Source organism: Erythrolamprus reginae, chromosome 3 (genome assembly GCF_031021105.1).
Source record: "Erythrolamprus reginae isolate rEryReg1 chromosome 3, rEryReg1.hap1, whole genome shotgun sequence".
In the NCBI taxonomy this organism is placed as follows: Eukaryota; Metazoa; Chordata; class Lepidosauria; order Squamata; family Dipsadidae; genus Erythrolamprus; species Erythrolamprus reginae.
The window spans coordinates 16,830,213-16,854,300 of NC_091952.1; the positions used below are offsets into that span (position 1 = coordinate 16,830,213).

Sequence of the window (24,088 nt, forward strand, 5' to 3'; positions counted from 1 at the left end):
CTATTTGACAATCTTTTTTGGCACAGTTAAGTGAATAACTGCAGTAAGATGGTTGGGAAGGGAATTTGGCTTTGCCATTGACTTTGCTAGTTAGAAAGTCAGAAAAGTGATCACATGACTCCAGGACATTGCAACGTATTTTAGCTTATAGTTTTAACTATTAGATTTGTATACGTATTGTTTTTTGTACTGTATTTTGTGAGCCGCCCAGATCTTCTGCGAGGGGCGGCATACAAGTCAAATAAATAAATAAATAAATAAATAAATAAATAAATAAATAAATAAATAAATAAATAAACAAATAAACAAACAAACAAACAAACAGTCATAAACTGTCGTATAAATCCAATAAATAAATCCAATAGATAGATAGATAGATAGATAGATAGATAGATAGATAGATAGATAGATAGATAGATAGATAGGAGTCATTTGCCAGGCATCCCAATTTTAATCCTCTCTGACCTAGTTAGCAGTGGTGATTTGCTACTGGTTTGTCCTGGTTTGGCCGAACCCGTAGTGGCAGGAGGCTCAAACCACCCACATGACCATGAGGTTGCTGCAATGGTCACAAGTGTGAAAAATGACCATAAGTCACTTTTTAAAGTGCCATTGTAATTTTGAGTGGTCACTCAATGAACTGTGGTAAAGCAAGGACTATCTTTACAGAGTAGCGGGGTCAATCGACATTGGGATATTATTTTCATTTCGGAAAACCACCTGTTTTAAGCAGATATTTTAATGTGGGTCCAAAAACCCCCTAGCTTTGGATTTACATTCAAAATTATAGGGCAGTGAGGGCAAACCTTTTTCTCCTTGGGTGCCGAAAGAGCATATGTGTGTGCTATTGCTCATGTGTGAGTGCCTACACCCATAATTCAATGCCCAGGGAGGGTGAAAACAGCTTCCTCCACTCCCCGGAGGCTAAAAACAGACTGTTTCCCAACTTCAGGTTGAACCAGTAGGCTCGGTTTTGCCCTCCCCAGGGTCCAAAGACTTCCCTAGAGATTTGCCCAGGTTCGCCTGGTGCACCAGTTGCGGCCCTATTTGGACCGGGAGTCACTGCTCACAGTCACCCATGCCCTCATCACGTCGAGGCTCGACTACTGTAATGCTCTCTACATGGGGCTACATTTGAAAAGTGTTCGGAAACTTCAGATCGTGCAGAATGCAGCTGCGAGAGCAATCATGGGCTTTCCCAAATATGCCCATGTTACACCAACAGTCCGCAGTCTGCATTGGTTGTTGATCAGTTTCCGGTCACAATTCAAAGTGTTGGTTAGGACCTATAAAACACCGGCACCGGACCAGATTATCTCAGGGACCACCTTCTGCTGCACGAATCCCAGCGACCAGTTAGTCCCACAGAGTGGGTCTTTTCCAGGTCCCGTCAACTAAACAATGTCGCTTGGCGGGACCTAGGGGAAGAGCCTTCTCTGTGGTGGCCCTGGCCCTCTGGAACCAACTCCACCCAGAGATTAGAATTGCCCCCACCCTCCTTGCCTTTCGTAAGCTTCTTAAAACCCATCTCTGCCGCCAGGCATGGGGGAACTGAGATATTCTTTCCCCCTAGGCCTTTACAATTTTATGCATGGTATGTCTGTATGTATGTTTGGTTTTATAATAAGGGTTTTTAACTGTTTTAATATTGGATTGTTATATGCTGTTTTTATTACTGTTGTTAGCCACCCCGAGTGTGCGGAGAGGGGCGGCATACAAATCCAATAAATATATAATATAATATATAATATATAATATATAATAATATATATATATATATATATATATATTTGTTTTCGTAAATTTTCACGGGTATATGTATGTAGATTGTTCTGAGTTCGGGTTTTGCCCTGTGTAATGTTTTGCATGTCTATGCGACGTTTCGGCGAAATCACATTCACCATCATCAGGCTGAAGTTCCAATCTTTACAACAACACAAAGATTGGAACTTCAGCCTGATGATGGTGAATGTGATTTCGCCGAAACGTCGCATAGACATGCAAAACATTACACAGGGCAAAACCCGAATATGGCTCCGCGTACCACCTGTGGCACCGATGCCATAGGTTTGCCATCACTATTGTAGGGCATAGGTCCCTAAGTCTTCCCGTCCCCTTTTTTCCTTTAAAACAGTCCTCTACCTCAGGGGTCCCCAACCTTGGCAAGTTTAAGAATTGCGGACTTCAACTCCCAGAATTCCTCAGCCAGCTTTGCTTTGCTGGCTGAGGAATTCTGGGAGTTGAAACCCACAAGTCTTAAACTTGCCAAGGTGGGAGACCCCTGCTGTACACGACCCAGAAATGGTGTCTCTCTTTACTTTTTCCCCATGCAACTATTGCCGCCTTACTAAAAATAGCCCTTGGTTGGCTTGCTGCTCGTTTACATAAGGAGTTTCAGGGCAGGGGGCCTTTTTGCAATGGATACCAGGCCCTCAGAGGCCAAGAGAAACAAAATGCATTCATTGACAAGCACCTTCCAGATTCACATGCCAAAAAAAAAAAAGGCCTCAGTCATTCAGACCTCACAGTAGATTGTTGTGCCTTTTTCCAAGGGATCTGAGGTTAACTGAGAATTACGGTGTGCACCCATCTCTGCCTCAGTCTCTACGGCAACTCGGTGCAAATGCCAGAAACTCATATGGAAGTCTCACAAGAACTAAAATTCCTCAAACTAACTTCTGGAATTAATGGTGACATTATGCAAGGAGTCCTCGACTTACATCCGTTCATTTTGATTATTTATTTATTTATTTATTTTTATTGGATTTGTATGCCGCCCCTCTCCGTGGACTCGGGGCGGCTAACAACAGTAATAAAAACAGCATATAACAATCCAATATTAAAACAGTTAAAAACCCTTATTATAAAACCAAACATACATACAGACATACCATGCATAAAATTGTAAAGGCCTAGGGGGAAAGAGTATCTCATTTCCCCCATGCCTGGCGGCAGAGGTGGGTTTTAAGAAGCTTACGAAAGGCAAGGAGGGTGGGGACAATTCTAATCTCTCAGGGAAGTTGGTTCCAGAGAGCCGGGGCCGCCACAGAGAAGGCTCTTCCCCTGGGTCCCGCCAAGCGACATTGTTTAGTTGACGGGACCCAGAGGAGACCCATTCTGTGGGACCTAACTGGTCACTGGGATTCATGCAGCAGAAGGCGGTCCCTGAGATAATCTGGTAAGTAAGTAAGTAACTAAGTGAATGAATGAATGAATGAATGAATATTCATTCATTCATTCATTCATTCATTCATTCATTCATTCATTCATTCATTCATTCATTCAAATTTTTATGCCGCCCCTCTCCTTAGACTCAGGGCGGCTTACAACATGTTAGTAATAGCACTTTTTTTAACAGAGCCGGCATATTGCCCCCACAATCTGGGTCCTCATTTTACCCACCTCAGAAGGATGGAAGGCTGAGTCAACCTTGAGCCGGTGATGAGATTTGAACCACTGACCTACAGATCTATAGTCAGCTTCAGTGGCCTGCAGTACAGCACTCTACCTGCTGCACCACCCTGGCTCATTGATTATTCAAAGTCACAACAGCAATGGAAAAAAAAGGGGGACTTTTAAGCAGTTTTCACACTTGGCAGCATCGCTCAAAATTCGGGCTCTTGGCAACAGGCCTGCATTTATGACAGTTGCATGATCCCAGCTGGTTTGCAACAAGCCAAGTCCACAAGAGAAGCCAGATTTGCTTAACCACTGCCGGATTCACTTAGCCAGTGCAATGATTTTCTTAACAATTGTGGCAAAAAAGTTGTAAAATGGGGAGAAACGTACTTCACAACTCCTTGGTAAGCACAGACGTTTTGGGCTCAATTGTGGTCGTAACCTGAGAACTACCTATATTAAGTATGGTATGATATGATCAGAGGTGGGTTCCTTGTTGGTTCGGATTGGTTATATAGAACACGTGCCTCTCATACACCCAGCGTGAAGCTGCCTTCCATACACTGTGCCAGAGAGAGAAACCCAGGCAGGCGAGAGGGGGAGCACCACCAAAAGGCTCCTCAGACAGCCCAGAAAAGTATGAGATGGCCGGGATTAAAGGGGGAATGGCAGGAAACTGGCCGGGCCTTGGTGCCACTCACAAATTTCCTGGGAAATTTTTCCGGGCTTGGGTTCTTAACTAGAAAATGGTTCTTAAGAAGAGGCAAAAAAAATCTTGGACACCTGGTGCATAGCTAGAGGTATAACAAGCAGGAAGAGGGAGATTGTGATCCCCTTATATAGAGCGCTGGTGAGACCCCATTTAGAATACTGTGTTCAGTTCTGGAGACCTCACCTATAAAAAGATATTGACAAAATTGAACGGGTCCAAAGACGGGCTACAAGAATGGTGGAAGGTCTTAAGCATAAAACGTATCAGGAAAGACTTTAATGAACTCAATCTGCATAGTCTGGAGGACAGAAGGAAAAGGGGGGACATGATCGAAACATTTAAATATGTTAAAGGGTTAAATAAGGTCCTGGAGGGAAGTGTTTTTAATAGGAAAGTGAACACAAGAACAAGGGGTCACAATCTGAAGTTAGTTGGGGGAAAGATCAAAAGCAACATGAGAAAATATTATTTTACTGAAAGAGTAGTAGATCCTTGGAACAAACTTCCAGCAGACGTGGTTGATAAATCCACAGTAACTGAATTTAAACATGCCTGGGATAAACATATATCCATCCTAAAATAAAATACAGAAAATAGTATAAGATGGACCATGAGGTCTTTTTCTGCCGTCAGTCTTCTATATTTCTATGTTTCTATGTTCTTATCTAGAAAAGTTCTTAAGTAGAGGCGTTCTTAAGTAGAGGTACCACTGTATATGTATGTATATTTGTGTACGTTTGGTGAAAAATAAAAAAAGTAATTAAAAAACAAAAAAACCCACAAAATGGCATATCTCAAAAATGTTAGGAACTGCAGTTTGAAATTAATAAATTTTCAGATTTGTAATCTTTATGTTACTGGAATCTTGCAGATTTTAAAATCAGTTTGAGCATACAGAATAACTTTTTAAAACTATTATCCTGAAGAAGTGGAAACAAAAATGAATAAACCCTCCACTGATGTACAACTTGGGTGAGCCTCAGGTTTTAGATAGCTTGAATAAAGAAATTCAAAAAGGGAGAACATTACTTGTAATAAATCCATTAGCATTTGATTAAATTTAAGGGCCATCATTGTAAAGTTAAATCTCCTCTTCACGAGTTGAAGTTCAGGGCAGATGAGTTCATGGACATAAAAGAGCAGGGTTTTTTGCAAACCATATTTCGGAAAAAGAATACAACATTTTTCCAAGGTATCTTACAATTCCCCGGACTAGCCTACAAAAGCCAAGGGTTTATGTGATGGCAATTATATTCATAAAATTTTAGCAATCTACCTTACACTATTAGAGTACCTTTTTACAAGAAAACTAATATCTGAGAAATGAAAAAAAATTTAAAAAGCCAAATGCTCAGCCACAGGACTTAATCGTACAATAATAAATCCTATCAGACATATAAGATGAATGTTGTCGCTAGACACATGGGAGGGGAGACGAGACAGACTTTCAAGTGAATTACTCAGGGTATAATTTGAAGAGAAAATCTGAGAGATTTGGCCATTTAAATTTCACAGCAGAAAGGTAGAAGCTGACCAATCAAAATGAACACCTTAATGCAATAAAGTTATTCCACCACCACCACCCCACTTTATTAATTCTTTCACTCAGTATCTTGGTAAAACTAATCAACTATCGAAACATGTCACACACTCCATTTAGTCAAAACAGAGAATGTTGAAAATCTCCCTTAACTTACTACGGTATTTATAATTACAACATTCAATTATCTTCCAGTAAATAGAAAATAGTGCACGAAGTATCTAACGTGTCGAGATTACTTGGAACTATCAACAACACTAACGTCGACTCTCATTAATTTTAATCTATAAAACATGAATAGGAAACAAAATAAAGACGCCACACTTCTGAAAGGAGAGTCAAATTTGTTCAACAGAGGGTTTTTTTCCCACCATAAACCTGAAATAGCAGCAGCACAACTTAGAAACATAGAAACATAGAAGTCTGACGGCAGAAAAAGACCTCATGGTCCATCTAGTCTGCCCTTATACTATTTTCTGTATTTTATCTTAGGATGGATATATGTTTATCCCAGGCATGTTTAAATTCAGTTACTGTGGATTTATCTACCACGTCTGCTGGAAGTTTGTTCCAAGGATCTACTACTCTTTCAGTAAAATAATATTTTCTAATAACTTGGTAGAAATGAAGAGAGCATTAACTTTGATTCCAAAGACTCTGGACCTGAAACAAACATGATATTCTATATTATTTTATAAGGCCATCTATCTATAATAGGAAGCCAATAAAGTACCCAGGATTCTGTATCCCATTACAGTAAACCGGCATCTTTTTCACTGTCCTACGAAAGGAGGCAGAAATGGCAATTAATCCTGATTACACGATTTGTATTTTTGAAATCATCTTGTTAAATATTTTTCAAATTATTATTGTTATTATTATTTATTAAATTTATATGCTGCCCCTCTCCGAAGACTCAGGGCGGCATATAAATTGTGATCAAAATAAACCAAATGCAACAAAAAGAGGAAATAAGTAAACTAGCACCCAAAAAAAGTGGGAGAAGATTCATATAATATCCTGTAATTGGTAATGGTTCAAACTTAATCAAATTGAAACGTAGTGCTTTACAATTCTCATTTTTTACAATGCATGACTTTTCAAGAACAGATAAACCGATTCATTTCTTGAATCCATTTCTCAATATCAGGGAAATAACTTGCTTTCCATTTATGTAAAATTATCTTCCTTATCATGCCCAGACATGCTACAGGCAAAGGTTATTAGATAGCATGCCACATGTTTTAAGACGGTAGTTTTCATCCTATTTTTCACCATGGACCCTCTTTAATGACCTTTTGTGACCATGGATCAAAGCTACAGACCACCAAGACTACAGATTGTGAACCACTGTTTTAGGAAGACATTAGGATCTGTAACAATAATATTTTCTTCCAAAATTGTGATACTGATAATCACTTAAAGCTATCTAAGTTAGAGCCCTAACATTTTAAAAAGTACCGTATTTTTAAAAAATCTAATGTCCAAACATTTTGAGGGGCCCAAAAAACACAAATAATATTTTTTGATTAATTTCATTCTTAAATCATGAGAAATATGCTTAGCCATTCATTAGACATTATCCACAGATTCTGCAAAAGAACCACTGAAATTTTCACAAACCAAAGAGACAAGGGACATCCTTGATGGACATTAAGGATAAATGGATAGGTTGAGACAAATACATCTATAATAGTTCTAGCTGTTGGGTGAAAATAGCAAATTGAAATAGAGTGAACAAAAAAAAAGGGTCTTTTTTAATAATGTATTTTCAGTTTGAATTATTTGAAGAGCTTTTCAATGTCCAATGAAATTAAAAGTTAATTCCAATTTATCTATTGCCACATCCAAAATATCAAGACAATTATTACAGAAAACTTGCTGTTTTTTAAAATAAATCAACACTGAGATGGGTGGTTTATAGATGATATTACTTTTTGTAATTTCCTGGCAGTTTTGCAATTAGTATTTTTCTGTCCACATCAGTGAAAGCATTCTCTATAACTTGCACTTTTAGTAGAATCTTTCTCTGCTGTGATATCATTGTACTGAGATAATTACAAAGGAAATATAGAGATTAAGTGCTTGATTATAGATCTCTAACAATATGTATTAAAAAATTCCATACTATTCAACCGAAAGGTCATCAGGTCTAAGGGCTTTCCCTATTTTCACAGACTTCCAATACTATAAAAATATTGGTCCTCTATCTCTGTGCCTTACTTTAAAAATAAATTAACGTTTGCATCAGTTTCTTATCAATTTCCCTGCATGATCAGTAAACCTCTGTGTGATTTGGAAGATTCTTAGTTTTTATTCTAGAGTGCATTCAATTTCATGCCTAACGGCGACATAAATAAAATGAATATACTTCTGGAAATTTAGTGTGCTCTATAAAAAGAAATATTTATTTAATTTTTATTTATTTATTTTGTCCAATACACAGGGTTTTAGTGGGTATACACACACACACACACACACTCACATAGTAAAATACATGATGATGGTTATAGAGGAGATACTCATAGTAAAATATATCTAAGAAATAATAGAAAAGAAGGTATATTAATAGAACATATCAATGAAAGAATAGAAGAAGAGATATAGGGATAGAAGAAAGGTATAGGAGATATAGGAGAGCAATAGGACAGGGGACGGAAGGCACTCTAGTGCACTTGTACTCGCCCCTTACTGACCTCTTAGGAATCTGGATAGGTCAACCATAGATAATCTAAGGGTAAATTGTTGGGGGTTTGGGGATGACACTATGGAGTCCGGTAATGAGTTCCACGCTTCGACAACTCTGTTATTGAAATCATATTTTTTACAGTCAAGTTTGGAGCGGTTAATATTAAGTTTAAATCTGTTGTGTGCTCTTGTGTTGTTGTGGTTGAAGCTGAAGTAGTCACCGACAGGCAGGACGTTGCAGCATATGATTTTGTGGGCAATACTGAGATCTTGTTTAAGGTGTCTTAGTTCTATTGAAAGTGGCAAGGAAATTTGTCTTTCTAGGAATTTTGCAAGCCATATCTGATCTTTACAATAGGATTCTAAACGCTAAGTGGTGAGACTGGCTTGTGATTCAGTGGTTAAAGACTGCTATGTCACTTAAAGGACCACTTTTTCATTGGATGGGTATTTTGTTAATATCTCTTTATATCAGAAAGTAGCAACTCACCATATGTCTTCATTGTGGGCAGAAGTAATAGCAGGAAACAACCAAACAACAAAAATCAATGCAAAGTTACAGGAGAAAAAAAAAATTCCATGCAGGACATGTATCATGAAAGCACATGCCCTACCACTGAAGGAGATAGGATTGAATACAGTGTCCCCTTAATTTTCACGGGTTCGAACTTCACGGAAAGTCTATACTACGGTTTTTCAAAAGTATTAATTAAAAAATACTTTGCGGGTTTTTTCCCTATACAGTGATCCCTCCATTATCGCGAGGGTTCCGTTCCAGGACCCCTCGCGATAATCGATTTTTCACGATGTAGGGTTCCAGAAGTAAAAACACCATCTGCGCATGCGCGCCCTTTTTTTCATGGCCGCGCATGCGCAGATGGTGGGGTTTGCGTGTGGGCGGCAGGGAAGACCCAGGGAAGGTTCCTTCGGCCGCCCAGCAGCTGATCTGCTCGGTAGCGCAGCAGCAGCGAGGAGCCGAAGATCGGGGTTTCCCAGCCGCTCACGCAAAGAGGAAACCCCGATCTTCAGCTCCTCGCTGCTGCTGCGCTACCGAGCAGATCAGCTGCTGGGCAGCCGAAGGAACCTTCCCTGGGTCTTCCCCGCCGCCTCGGCTCCTCGCTGATGCCCGCCCGCCGTTTGCCGCTCGCCCGTTCACCCGCCCGCCCGCCGTTTGCCGCTCGCCCGTTCACCCGCCCACCCGCTGTTTGCCGCTCGAGAGCAAGAGGAAGGAAGAGAGTGACATCATCGTGGGAAAAATCACGATATAGCGTTTCGCGAAGATCGAGATCGCGAACATCGAGGGATCACTGTACCACCGTTTTTCCCACCCGATGACGTCATATGTCATCACCAAACTTTCGTCTGCCTTTAATAAATAGCTTTTTTTAAAAAAATTAATAAATAAACATGGTGCGTAATAATCTGAATGGTTGCTAAGGGAATGGAAAATTGCAATTTAGGGGTTTAAAGTGTTAAGGGAAGGCTTGTGATACTGTTCATAGCCAAAAATAGTGTATTTACTTCCGCATCTCTACTTCGCGGAAATCCGACTTTCGCGGGTGGACTCGGAACGCATCCCCCGCAAAAAGCAAGGGAACACTGTATTTGCTTAAAAAAACCAACAACCCCAGTGTGTGCATTTATTACAAGAGTCATTTAAATGAGATAATTACACGAGAACCAGTTTGGGACAATTAGGTGTCAATGGATGCAAACATTTATGTACTGCAGAGAAACAATGCAAAGAACAGTCAACGCAAAGGACACAATAATGTTGGTCCACCCCTGCCACCTCCCATCATTCTCTACTATTTGCTGTCTTCAGCGCTCTTTTCATGATAACACAAAACCAGCTATTCTACAAATATGTGATTTTTTAGAGCTCTCAATAGCTGCCCGGCCCCTTCTAAAGCTAAGCAAGGATTTTCGTAACTGAGCAGTGCAGGCATTCTAACCTGACTCTACGCTTTCCTCCTAAGCTCTTCCTTTGAAATGGCAGACAGCAAGAAAACACGTAGAGGCATTCTTGCAGGAAACACCATGAGCAGAAACTCTCTCACGCTACTTCCAGCCCTTCCTGAAGTCGAAGGGGTGTGAAACAGCTTGCGAAAGGCTTCCCTTGCCCTATTTCCTTTTCCACCCTGGTAGAAGTCCAGGAAATGTTAACTGGAGGATACATATAGCAAATCTTTAGCGGAACGAGGGCATGAGCAAGTGCGCGTAGGTGCGCAGGCGGGTACGCATACACGCAAGCACACATACACACAAACTCATATTGATTTTGTGGGGGGAGATGGAAGAGCTTATATTACACTGTAATAAAATGGCATGTTGGATACTTTGATTGTTTATTTTAGGTTATTCGGCCTTCTTATGGATATTAGAGCGGTAGAAAATATATGACCCAACTACTGGAATTAGGCCAAAATAATTAATAGAATAGAATAGAATTTTATTGGCCAAGTGTGATTGGATACACAAGGAATTTGTCTTAGTGCATAAATATGCTAACTAATTAGTTGTAAATCAAAATCACTGAATAGGTTTATCCCATACAGTGGTACCTCTACTTACAAACTTAATTCGTTCCATGATCAGGTTCTTAAGTAGAAAAGTTTGTAAGAAGAAGCAATTTTTCCCAAAGGAATCAATGTAAAAGCAAATAATGCGTGTGATTGGGGAAACCACAGGGAAGGTGGAGGCCCTGTTTCCTCCCAGGAGATTCCTAGAGAAGCCCCATGGAGGCTTCTCCCCGCCTCTTCCGGCCCTATTTCCTCCCAGGAGAATCCTAGAGAGGCCCCATGGAGGCTTCTCCCTGCCTTTTCTGGTTACAGTTTCGGAAGCTCGGGTTTGTAAGTGGAAAATGAGGCAAAAAAATGTTGAACACTCGGTTCTTATCTTTTCTAGGTAAGTTTGTAAGTGGAGGTGTTTGTAGGTAGAGTTACCACTGTGCTTACTTGCTTACTCACTTATTTATTTATTATTAGTTCATTTTTTAGGCCACCTACTCAGGGTGGTTTACAACATAAGTGATACATAAAAAACACATAAGTGATATATAAAAAGCATGTTAGAAATAGAAAAAAATTAAACTAAAATTTAAACTAACCCTAACAAAACATATTAAAAACCTTGTCGACCCGACTCATCAAAACATTCAACCCATTCATCCAATCTCCACTCGTAACAAGGCTGGAACAGTGTGTCCGAGCTTCACGGTTCCAGCCCTACCAGCCTAAATGCATTTTAAGCATCTTCTGGAAGGCTGGGAGAGTGGGAGCAGTGCAAATCTCCTGGGGAGGGGGGGTTCATTCCACAGGGCCGGCCCCCCCACAGAGAAAGCTCTTCCCCTAGGGCCCGCCAGCTGTTGTAGTTTGGCTGACGGGACCTGGAGACGGCCAACTCTGTGAGCCCTAACAGGTTGCTGGAATAACATGAGGCAAGATATGGTCCCATAGGTAGTCTGGTCCTAAACCATGTAGGGCAGTGATGGCAAACCTATGACACGGATGGAACAGGTGGCACGCGGAGCCATATCTGCTGGCACCTGAGCTGTTGCCCTAGCTCAGTTCCAATATGCACGTGTGTGCTGGCCAGTTGATTTTTGGCTCATACAGAGACTCTGGGAGGGCATTTTTGGCTTCCAGAGAGCCTCCAGAGGGATGTGGGAGGGTATTTTACCCTCTCCTAGCTCCAGTGAAGCCTTTGGAGCCTGGGAAGGGTGAAACACGAGCCTACTGGGTCCACCAGAAGTTGGGAAGCAGGCCATTTCCAGCCTTCAGAGGGCCTCCGAGTGGCAGGGGAAGTTGTTTTTGCCCTCCTCAGGCATTGCATTATCTGTGTGGGCACTCACACAATAGCATGTGCACAGGATCTTTTGGCACCTGAGGGAAAAAAGGTTCGCTGAGAAACATAGACGTCTCATTGCAGAAAAAGACCTCATGGTCCATCTAGTCTGCCCTTATACTATTTTCTGTATTTTATCTTAGGATGGATATATGTTTATCTCAGGCATGTCTAAATTCAGTTACTGTGGATTTATCTATCATGTCTGCTGGAAGTTTGTTCCAAGGATCTACTACTCTTTCAGTAAAATAATATTTTCTCATGTTGCTTTTGATCTTTTCCCCAACTAACTTCAGATTGTGTCCCCTTGTTCTCTTTCCTATTAAAAACACTTCCCTCCTGGATCTTATTTAACCCTTTAACATATTTAAATGTTTCGATCATGTCCCCCCTTTTCCTTCTGTCCTCCAGACCAGCGTTTCCCAACCGCTGTGCCGCGGCACAGTAGTGTGCCGCGAGACAAGGTCAGGTGTGCCGCAAAGTTCCGCTTCCAAACCGGAAGTTGAGTGTCCCGGCTTGCTTCTTCACACCTTCATTTTCGCGCCTTTCTTCTTCGTGCCTTCCTTCTTTGCAGCAGGTGAGCTTGGGACTCGGCGGGATGGCAATAGTAGCGGCTGAGGCTTTCACTTGTGGCATCGGGAGTGGTAATAGAGGTGGCGGCGGGAATAGCGGGGGGGGGCTCCTGCAAGTGGAAGCCTCAGCCCTGGAGCCCCATCACCCGTGGGAGTGCTAATGGCGGCGACGGCGGCGGGAATAGCGGGTGGGGGCTCCTGCAAGTGGAAGCCTCAGCCCTGGAGCCCCCTCGCCCGTGGGAGTGCTAATAGCGGCGGCGGCGGCGGCGGGAATGGGGGGGGGCTCCTGCAAGTGGAAGCCTCAGCCCTGGAGCCCCCTTGCGCCCATGGCTTTTCGTCGATGTCTCTGCCTGCCCGATCCGGAGTGCTAATAGCGGCGGCGGGCAGGAGCCCCCCCCCCGCTATTCCCGCCGCCGCCGCTATTAGCACTCCCGCGGATCGGGCAGGCAGAGACATCGACGAGAAGCCATGGGCACGAGGGGGCTCCAGGGCTGAGGCTTCCACTTGCAGGAGCCCCCCCCCCCGCCCGATCCTTCCTTCTCTGGAGCCCCCTCGCGCCCATGGCTTCTCGTCGATGTCTCTGCCTGCCCGATCCGGAGTGCTAATAGCAACAGAGAGAGAGTGAGAAAGAACAAGAGAGAGAAAGCATGACAGAGAGAGAAAGAACAAGAGAGAGAAAGAAAATAAGAGAGAACAAGAGAGAGAGAGACTAAGAGAGAGAGAAAGAAAAGAGAGAGAGAGAGAAAATAAGAGAATGAGAGAGAGCAACAGAGAGAGAGAAAGAAAAGAGAGAGAGAGAAAATAAGAGAATGAGAGAGAGCAACAGAGAGAGAGAAAGAACAAGAAAAAGCACGAGAGAAGAAAAGCAAGAGAGAAAAAGAGAGATAGCAAGAGATACTGAAAGAAAGCAAGAAAGAGAGAGAGAGAGAAAAAAAAGAAAGCAAGAGACAGATAGGAAGAGGAAAGGAGAGAGAGAGAGAAATGAGAACAAAAAGGGGAGGAGAAATGAGAAAATGATTGAGGCAGAGAATGAGAGGAGAAACAAAAGAGAGAGAGAGGTGATTCTTGAAGCATATGGTAAAAAGCACCCAAATAATAAGAAAAACCCCCCAGCCCTCACCTGTTTTTGAAAAGAATAAAAGAGAATAAAACCCCAGCCCTCACCTGGTTTTGGAAATGGTTTGAGTACACACAGACATATAAGGGGTGGGGGGAGAGACAGAAATGAGACAGTAGTATAAATTTGAGGAGGGATGATTGATGATTGACTGTATTTATAAGGGGATGTTACATGGGATTGTATGTTCTATGTATAAATACATGTAGAAATACTGTAAATCTGAAGGTCAGCAGTTAAAAATCTCATCCCCAGCTCCAGGTTGACTCAGCCTTCCATCCTTCCGAGGTGGGTAAAATGAGGACCCAGATTGTGGGGGCAATATACTGGCTCTATTAAAAAATGCTATTGCTAACATGTTGTAAGCCGCCCTGAGTCTAAGGAGAAGGGGGCATAAAAATTGAATAAATAAATAAATAAATAAATAATATTTACTGTCTTTTTGTGTCATTTTGGTTGGTGGTGTGCCCCAGGATTTTGTAAATGTAAAAAGTGTGCCGCGGCTCAAAAAAGGTTGAAAATCACTGCTCCAGACTATACAGATTGGGTTCATTAAGTCTTTCCTGATACGTTTTATGCTTAAGACCTTCCACCATTCTTGTAGCTCGTCTTTGGACCCATTCAATTTTGTCAATATCTTTTTGTAGGTGAGGTCTCCAGAACTGAACACAGTATTCTAAATGTGGTCTCACCAGCACTCTATATAGCAGGATCATAATCTCTCTCTTCCTGATTGTTATACCTCTAGCTATGCAGCCAAGCATCCTACTTGCTTTCCCTACCGCCTGACTGCACTGCTCACCCATTTTGAGACTGTCAGAAATCACTACCCCTGAATCCTTTTCTTCTGAAGTTTTTGCTAACACAGAACTGCCAATACAATACTCAGATTGAGGATTCCTTTTCCCCAAGTGCATTATTTTACATTTGGAAACATTACACTGCAGTTTCCATTACCTCTAAAGCCATCACTGATGTAAGGCTTTAGAGGTCAAAACCAACACTTAAAATTGTGTTCTGAGACTTTTAGCAGAGATTTGGATATTTGAAAATCAACCCAATAGTGGCACGCGGAAGCCACCTTACTTCTTCCAACTGACTTTCAATACATCAAGGAAACATTTACCAGATGGCATACATTTCAATCAAATATTTTATAGTGATATGCTATTAGAAGAGGTGTTTCTTTCCCTTTGACTTTCTTTTTACGTTACAGTGTTCCCTCGATTTTCGCGGGTTCGAACTTCGCGAAAAGTCTATACCACGGTTTTTCAAAAATATTAATTAAAAAATACTTTGCGTTCCCCCCCCCATACCACGGTTTTTCCTGCCCGATGATGTCATATGTTGACGCCAAACTTTCGTCTGCCTTTAATAAATATTTTTTTAAATAAACTTTAATAAATAAATATGGTGGAGTAATAATCTAAATGGTTGCTAAGGGAATGGGAAATTGTAATTTAGGGGCTTAAAGCGTTAAGGGAAGGTTTGTGATACTGTTCATAGCCAAAAATAATGTATTTACTTCCGCATCTCTACTTCGCGGAAATTCGACTTTCGCGGGCGATCTCGGAACGCATCCCCCACGAAAATCAAGGGAACACTGTATGCCTCTTCCAGAGTCTCACTCACATTGATAAGAATCTCACTTCCCAAGTATTCCCATTACAATAAAATACTAAATATGGAGAAATGACTCTGTATAAAATAAAGTCAATTATTCTGATTCTAGATGGTAATAGTGAGGCCAAATTTCCCACGCATTCACTTTTTTCCTTTTCTTTTTATAGAATCACCTGAAAAATCTGTTGAGAGACAAAATGCATTGACACTTTCTCTCCCTGCTTTCATTAATCTTGCAAAGTAAAATGCATTGGGACATCTCTGGCTCAGGATCACAGGTATTTCTCTCCCCCCCCTCCAGCTCCAGTGAAAGTAACCAGTTTGGTAACCTTAGTTAAAGGAAGGGAAATTGTTTTTTTCCCTTCCCCTCAAGCTCTTCACTTCTGCATAAGTAAGCAGGAAGTACTTCTTCTTCAATCCTTCTTCTAAAAAGGGGGTGGTGATGAACTAAATTTCCCAGAAGCAGAAAAGTTCAGCAGTACTTGAAAAGTGACATGTTTCCCATGCTAACAGATTAGACAGATTGAGAGGGGGGAAAATCTAGTATAAATTAAGGTGTGATGGAAGACTGCAGTCTTTGCCTTAAAAAGTCTAATATTTTGAACGCAGAATTCATAAAAAGCGCTAAAAGCAGATAGTATGGATATTTGTTTGTTTGTTTGTTTGTTAGATTTGTATGCCGCCCCTCTCCGTAGACTCTAATATTTAAAATAACTAAAAAACTCTTATTAAAAACCAAACAAGCACACACACACACACACACACACAAACATACCATGTATAAATTGTATAGGCCTAGGGGGAAAGGATATCTCAGTTCCCCCATGCCTGACGACAGAGGTGGGTTTTAAGGAGCTTACGAAAGGCAAGGCGGGTGGGGGCAATTCTGATCTCTGGGGGGAGCTGGTTCCAGAGGACCGGGGCCACCACAGAGAAGGCTTTTCCCCTGGGTCCTGCCAATCAACATTGTTTTGTCGATGGGACCCGGAGAAGGGCAACTCTGTGGGACCTAACTGGTCGCTGGGATTCGTGCAGCAGAAGGCGGTCCCTGAGATATTCTGGTCCGATGCCATGAAGGGCTTTATAGGTCATAACCAACACTTTGAATTGTGACCGGAAACTGATCAGCAACCAATGCAGACTGTGGACTGTTGGCGTAACATGGGCATATTTAGGAAAGCCCATGATTGCTCTCGCAGCTGCATTCTGCACGATCTGAAGTTTCTGAACACTTTTCAAAGGTAGCCCCATGTAGAGAGCATTCCAATAGTCGAGCCTCGAGGTGATGAGGGCATGAGTGACTGTGAGCAGTGACTCCCAGTCCAAATAGGGCCGCAACTGGTGCACCAGGCGAACCTGGACAAACGCCCCTCTCGCCACAGCTGAAAGATGTTAAAGTAACGAGGTTATGCCCAATGGTTTTTTGCTAATGAAATTCTCATTTCGTTCTTTAACAGGTTTGGTAAGTAGGTGCTGCATCATACACTACATTTATGGTATAACCCACTGTATTTTGTTCATAGAGAAAAAGGAAACTGCATAGCAATAGCAAAAGACTTATATACCGCTTCATAGTGCTTTACATCCTCTTTTAAACAATTTACATCATTTTTTGTACTGTCCCAAGCTTTTTTATTGCCTCTAGCAATCTTGATTTTCATTTTACCGATCTCGGAAGGATGGAAGGCTGAGTCAACCTTGAACTGGTCAGAATCGAACTGCTGGCAGTCAGCAGAATTAGCCTGTAAATACTGCACTGTAATTCACTGTGCCTCCATGGCTCTTAATCACTGTATCTTTTATCTGCTGTGAGATCAACATCGACAAAACTGACTTCAATCAGAAATTCCAGCAAAGAAATTTGGAATAAAGGTGGAAGCAACACCATGGATCCTACTGTTATTAAGTAGGATGGATATGTATTCTGAAATCCTTTCCTGGAATTCTTGAGTTACTCATCCCATCCAACCCTATAGCAAAGTCACCTGAGGATGCTCTCAGGAATTTTAATCAAGCATTGTTATACCATGGGAGTGTACACAAGCACATTCTCAACTTGATATACTTATTTTAAAGTTCCTAAAACTATTTGCTAATTCGTAAGGGACTCCAGGCAATATCAAATAAACAGGACTGAAATAATGAAAATAAAACCAGCGACATAAAACTCAGAACCACGACTGTTTAACTAGTAATCAATGCATATAATTTAACTGTCCAAGGTGATAAACAAACTTTAACCTAGCAAATTGCTAGTCGCACATTCTTTAAAAAGCCATCTAAGGATACATCCACACTGTAATCATGGGTACAAATACAAAATATTATAATATTTTAAATTACACACATAAAGGAATGCAGAGCTTGGGTGGGAAATTTCTAAAATAAGGACCATTAAAATAATGCTCCCTGCAAAATAGTAATTCTCATCAACATGTTTTAAGACGTCGAGGAGAGATCTTATACTTTTATTATTATTTTTATTTTATAAAGAGGCCTAAGCCATAAAATAGTTTACTTTTTCTAAAGCCTTTGCAACAAACAAGAGCGACAAATCAGCACAACCCAATTCTGACCTCTTGGCTGTCCAGAAGATGGCAACTGAGAGCAAACTACAACAGTAACTATGTAGTTCCTGTATTCTTCCAATGTATTTTTTAAAGGATTCTTTAACATCTCACCTGTATTATTTTTTATAAATAACTGAAGGCACTGAATATGCCGAAACTTCTTCGTCCCCCTATTTTCTCCACAACAATCCTGTAAGGAGGATTGGACTGAGAAAGAATGCTTGGCCCAAAGTCACCCCGCTGGATTTTTGTAACTCAGCCTCCTGGTTTTTAGCTTATTATTATTATTATTATTATTATTATTATTATTATTATTATTATGTCAATACAACACAGCAAAAAAGATCACTATGCTGGATTTTGTATTTCATCACCAATTGGGCACTTCCCATTATTATTATTATTATTATTATTATTATTATTATTATTATTATTATTATTATTATTATTATTATTTCAATTTTAATGCCACACTTCTCCTTAGACTTAGGGCGGCTTACAACATGTTAGCAATAGCACTTTTTAACAGAGCAAGCATATTGCCCCCACAATCCGGGTCCTCCTCGGAAGGATGGAAGGCTGAGTCAACCTTGAGCCGGTGATGAGATTTGAACCGCTGACCTTCAGAAGTCAGCTTCAGTGGCCTGCAGTACAGCACTCTACCTGCTGCACCGCCCTGGCTTATTATTATTATTATTATTATTATTATTATTATTATTATTATTATTATTATTTCAATTTGTATGCCGCCCCTCTCCGAAGACTCGGGGCGGCTCACAGCATATAATATAAAACAGTAAATACAAAGACAAATCCAATTAATTAAAAACTACATAAACTAAAAACCCGATATATTAAAAAACCAGTCAAACAAATTCAAATCACAGTCATACATCACATTTATTGGCCAAGGGGCCAAGATCTAATAACCCCAATTCTGATGACATAAGTGAGTCTTAAGCCTCTAGCAAAAGGTGAGGAGGGTGGGGGCAGTGCGAATCTCTGGGGAAGCTGATTCCAGAGGGTCGGGCCCTCCACAAAGAAGGCTCTTCCCCTGCCAAACGACATTGTTCGGTTGATGGGACCTGGAGAAGGCCAACTCTGTGGGACCTAATCGGTCACTGGGATTCATACGGCCTACCTTCATCACTAGATCAAAATTGATCTCTATCAACCCCTAAGGGTTTTAACTTTGCAGACCAATGTTTAAAATGTATCTTACCAAATAAATAGAGCCTGATTAGCTGTAAAATAATTCCTTGGGTATCAATGTCACAGATAAGGCTGGGAGACTGAAGTTTTGAGGGATCAAGTAGATTTTTTATTCTATCCTGTCAGAAGAAGAGATTCAATCCTGATCAGACCATTTTAAAAATATACCTTTTTAAAACGGTCAGATCGGGAATGAAGCTCATCTTCTGACAGGATAGAATAAAAAGTCTACTTGGTCTCTCAATTCTCAACTCTCTCTGTAGTTTCCCAGCCAAATCCGTGACACTGATAGACAGGGAATAGTTTTATTTATTTATTTATTAGATTTGTATGCCGCCCCTCTCCGTAGACTCAGGGCGGCTCACAACAATAACAAGAACAATGTAAGAATAAATCTAATAATTTAAAAAACACTAAAAACCCATTATTAAAAGCAAACACACACACAAACATTCCATGTATAAACTGTATAGGCCCGGGGGAGATATCTCAGTTCCCCCATGCCTGACGGCAGAGATGGGTCTTAAGAACTTTACAAAAGGCAAGGAGGGTGGGGGCAGTTTTGATCTCCAGGGGGAGCTGGTTCCAGAGGGTCAGGGCCGCCACAGAGAAGGCTCTTCTCCTGGGTCCCGCCAAATGACATTGTTTAGTTGACGGGACCCGGAGAAGGCCAACTCTGTGGGACCTAACCGGTTGCTGGGATTCGTGCAGCATAGTTTTACAGTTAATCAAGCACGGGTGAAATGCTCCCGGTTCGCTCGTGACTGTCGGTCATCAGAGAGCCGGTCACGAAGGGAGCGCAAGGCACCTCCACCTCCCAGGATGCCACCATTTGGTTTTTTTTACTGTCTGCACATACGCAAAGCATTCTGTGCATGTACAAAGCGTAAAAGAACCCAAATGGCGGCATCTGGGCAGGTGAGTGGAGCCTCACACTCCCTTCACAACTGGCTCTCGGACAATCGACAGGCAGAAGTGAATCCTGTAATCAAGCTATAAATTACATATAGCAAGTCGTGTGATGGCTCTGTTTGAAAATGATATGGTACTGTGGATTAATTCCCAAAGGTAATCCAAGAAGGAACAAAAGGTCCCACAGAGTGGATCTTCTCCGGGTCCTGTCAACTAAAGAATGTAGCTTGGCAGGACCCAGGGGAAGAGCCTTCTCTGTGGCGGCCCCGGCCCTCTGGAACCAACTCCCCCCAAAGATTAGAATTGCCCCCACCCTCCTTGCCTTTCGTAAGCTGCTTAAAACCCACCTCTGCCATCAGGCATGGGGGAATTGAGACCCTCTTCCCCCTAGGCCTTTACAATTCTATGCATAGTATGTATGTATGTATGTATGTTTGGTTTTTTTATATTAATGGGCTTTTTATTATTTCTAATATCAGACTACTATTGTACACTGCTTTATTGTTGCTGTTAGCCACCCCGAGTCTCCGGAGAGGGGTGGCATACAAATCCAATCAATCAATCAATCAATCAATCAAGAAAAGAAAATAGGTAGGAATATTAGCACACATCGTTTGAGCTTGTTCCAACAAACCAAGGCTACGCTCATTTGTAATAAGATGTACAACATGATTCACATTTGCACATAATATTTAACTTACTTTGGTGGCAGAGTTAATGGCAGATTTAAGTTAATTAAAAGGATGCATTAGTTTGTGATTTTCTGCTAGAATCATCCACATCTTGGGGGTGCTATAAAGTAGATGTTTCTTACAGTATATATCAACACAATGAATGTTTTCTCTAACACTGCAATTGTACGTTCAAAATTGTTCATTTTCTGTGAAGATCCCACTGTTTATTGTCCTCAAAATGTCAAAAATATATCAATTAATTTTTATAATTTTTACAAATTTTTAAAAAATCAATAAAATTATATTTAAAAAAAGAAAAATATATCAATTAAATGCTGCAAGATAAATTTACAACAATATCAGATTGATTCAGCAAACGTACTATTTTATGTGTATGTGGCTCAAATTTTAACTATTTAGATCAGGGACAGGGCTATGGCTCCTTTATGACCTGTGGACTTCAACTCCCAGAATTCCCGAGCCATTATATCAACACCAGTAAAAAAGAGACTTTCCACTGTTTCTTCTTCTAATATATCAGTAAAATTAACTGTAAGAAAGCTGTACTTACTACTGAGCACAGTCAATCAATTGATATTCATTAGATCTTTCATAGCACGCTTTCACACCTTCGTCGTGCCAAAGTGTTTTTGTATGTTCATAGAATTCCTGAAAGAAAAGAAATGAATAAATCTATATCAACAAGCAGAAAAGGAACACAGAAAATGCAACACGCTTTAATATACAGTGATACCTTGTCTTACAAACTTAATTGGTTCCAGGATGAGGTTCTTAAGATGAAAAGTTTGTAAGACAAAAAAAGTGTTTCCCATAGGAATCAATGGAAAAGCGATTAATGCGTGCAATTCACCCCTTTTGCCAGCCGAAGCACCTGTTTTTGCATTGCTGGTATTCATAGGAAACCCCACCTCCGGACATCTGTGTTTTTGCAATGCTGCAGGGAAATCCCAGCATCGCAAAAACGGGTGCTTCGCTGGCAACGGAAGTCCGGGGGTGGCATTTCCTAGCGAAGGGAGCGTCAGTGAAATCGCAGCATCGCAAAACACTGAAGTCCTCGAAACCCCATCTCCGGACCTCTGTGTTTTTGCGATGCTGCGATTTCACTGAGGCTCCCCTCGCTGGGAAACCCCACCTCCGGACTGCCATTACCTGCAAAGCACCCGTTTTTGCACTGCTGGGATTCCCCTGCAGCATCACAAAAACACGGAAGACCAGAGGTGGAGTTTCCCATGGAGGGGAGCCTCAGGGGAATCCCAGCAGTGCAAAAAAGGGTGCTTTGCTGGCAACGGAAGTCCAGAGGCGGGGCATCCCAGTGGCAAGTGGTGGGTAAGGTGAAAATAGTTTGTAAGAAGAGGCAAAAAAATCTTAAACCCCGGGTTTGTATCTCAAAAAGTGGCAAGCGGTGGGTAAGGTGAAAATAGTTTGTAAGAAGAGGCAAAAAAATCTTAAACCCCGGGTTTGTATCTCAAAAAGTTTGTATGATGAGGCGTTTGTAAGATGAGGTATCACTGTAATGAGCAACCAATAAAATACTAAATGGCAAAGTTTCAAGACATTTTCAAGTGGGTTTCCACATTAACCAAATCCTGTATCTCCAGTGATTTTAGCTGATAGTTGATAAACAGTAATAAATATTTATGAAATACAGTATGTCTTAAAAGTTCCTTTCACTTAAGCAAAATTACTGTATTCTAATTCAATTTGGAACTAAGTCAGGTAGGGCAATTATGCTGTATTTGTTCAAATTTAGCAATTTACTTTGTACCTTCAAATAAGCTTCCTACAAGATACAACGCAAAGTAAAACTTAGAGTGTTTTATAACAAGTGTTATTTGTTTCCTTGTCATTCTATGCTCAATGACTTGTGACATGAAAGTGTTGGGATTTAAAAAAAATTCAAATGAATTTCAAAAATATAGAAATATTCATTTTCCCCTTTTGAAAGTATGAATACTAGAATGTTACAGGTGAAACTTGGAAAATTAGAATATCGTGCAAAGGTTCACTTATTTCAGTAATGCAACATAAAAGGTAAAACGCAATATATAAGAGAGACTCATTACAAATAACGTTCACAGCAAATAACATTCATTGTAAATAATGTTCACTGCAGCTACTACATTAGGCTTTCTCCCTATAATCATAGATTAATAAACTTATTTTCCTCACTCGGAAGAATTAATAACCCAACTCATGAGCACACCGCAAGCTGCTAATTCAGAACCAAATACATTTTTTCAAATTATCAAGTCTATTGTGTTTAACAGTATTTGAAAGTATTTTAAAATACTTTTTTGAAAGTATGCTGCAAAGTATCAAACTAGTTTAAAAAGTTTCAAAGAGCATTTCTTAAACACCATTCACTTGTGTTGACTTGTTTTGGAATCTATTTTAAATTATTATAGTGAAGTACTGGAAATTCAGGTTCAGTGCGCGCACGCACACACACACCACTAAACAAAGCCCAGAATTCTCTGTCCAAGACTACAATAATAAAATACAGTGAAGTTAATGTGAACTTTCTAATACCTTCAAGCCGATATTCATACAACAAAGAATCCAAGAAAGAAAATGTTACCTGTGCAGAATCAGGCAATTCCCTATTACCAGCACTTTTTACATTGACATGATGCCTTAGTGTAGTGTTTTTAAAACTTAGGATGTTAAAACTTAACTTCAATTCCCAGAATTCCCCAGTCAGCAGGGGTTGAAGTCCACACATCTATAGTTGCTGAGTTTGAAAAACATTGCAATTACCTGGGATGCACAAACAGGTGCAAATGAGGAGCTTCCTGCCAAATGCCCCAAATGTGATCATGGGGGAGATGGACACTGGAACATTGGAACTTTGAATCTAATTTAGAACAATTCTGCTCCTTCTATGACATGACCTCTCTTTAAATCAGAGGTCTTCAAACTTGGCAACTTTAAGACCTGTGGACTTCAACTCCCAGAATTCTCCAGCAAGCACACCTGGCTAGAGAATTCTGGGAGTTGAAGTTCACAAGTCTTAAAGTTGCCAAGTTTGAGGACCCCTGCTTTAGATACATGTTTCTTTATAGGAAAGTGAACAAGGGGGCACAATCTGAGATTAGTTGGGGGAAAGATCAGAAGTAACGGGAGAAAATATTTTACTGAAAGAGTAGTGGATGCTTCGAACAAACTTCCAGCACACGTGGTTGGTAAATCCACAATAACTGAA

General features: G+C 40.8%; 1 protein-coding gene across 1 annotated transcript in view; it reads right to left on the reverse strand.

Moving 5' to 3' along the window:
• The window catches only part of GNAS (GNAS complex locus), a 160,140-nt gene that overhangs the window by 54,890 nt on the left and 81,162 nt on the right, over positions 1-24,088 (reverse strand). The window contains exon 5 of the mRNA XM_070744547.1: positions 21,437-21,534. Coding sequence (XP_070600648.1) covers positions 21,437-21,534 — 98 coding nt within the window. The remainder of the gene's footprint in view (positions 1-21,436; positions 21,535-24,088) is intronic.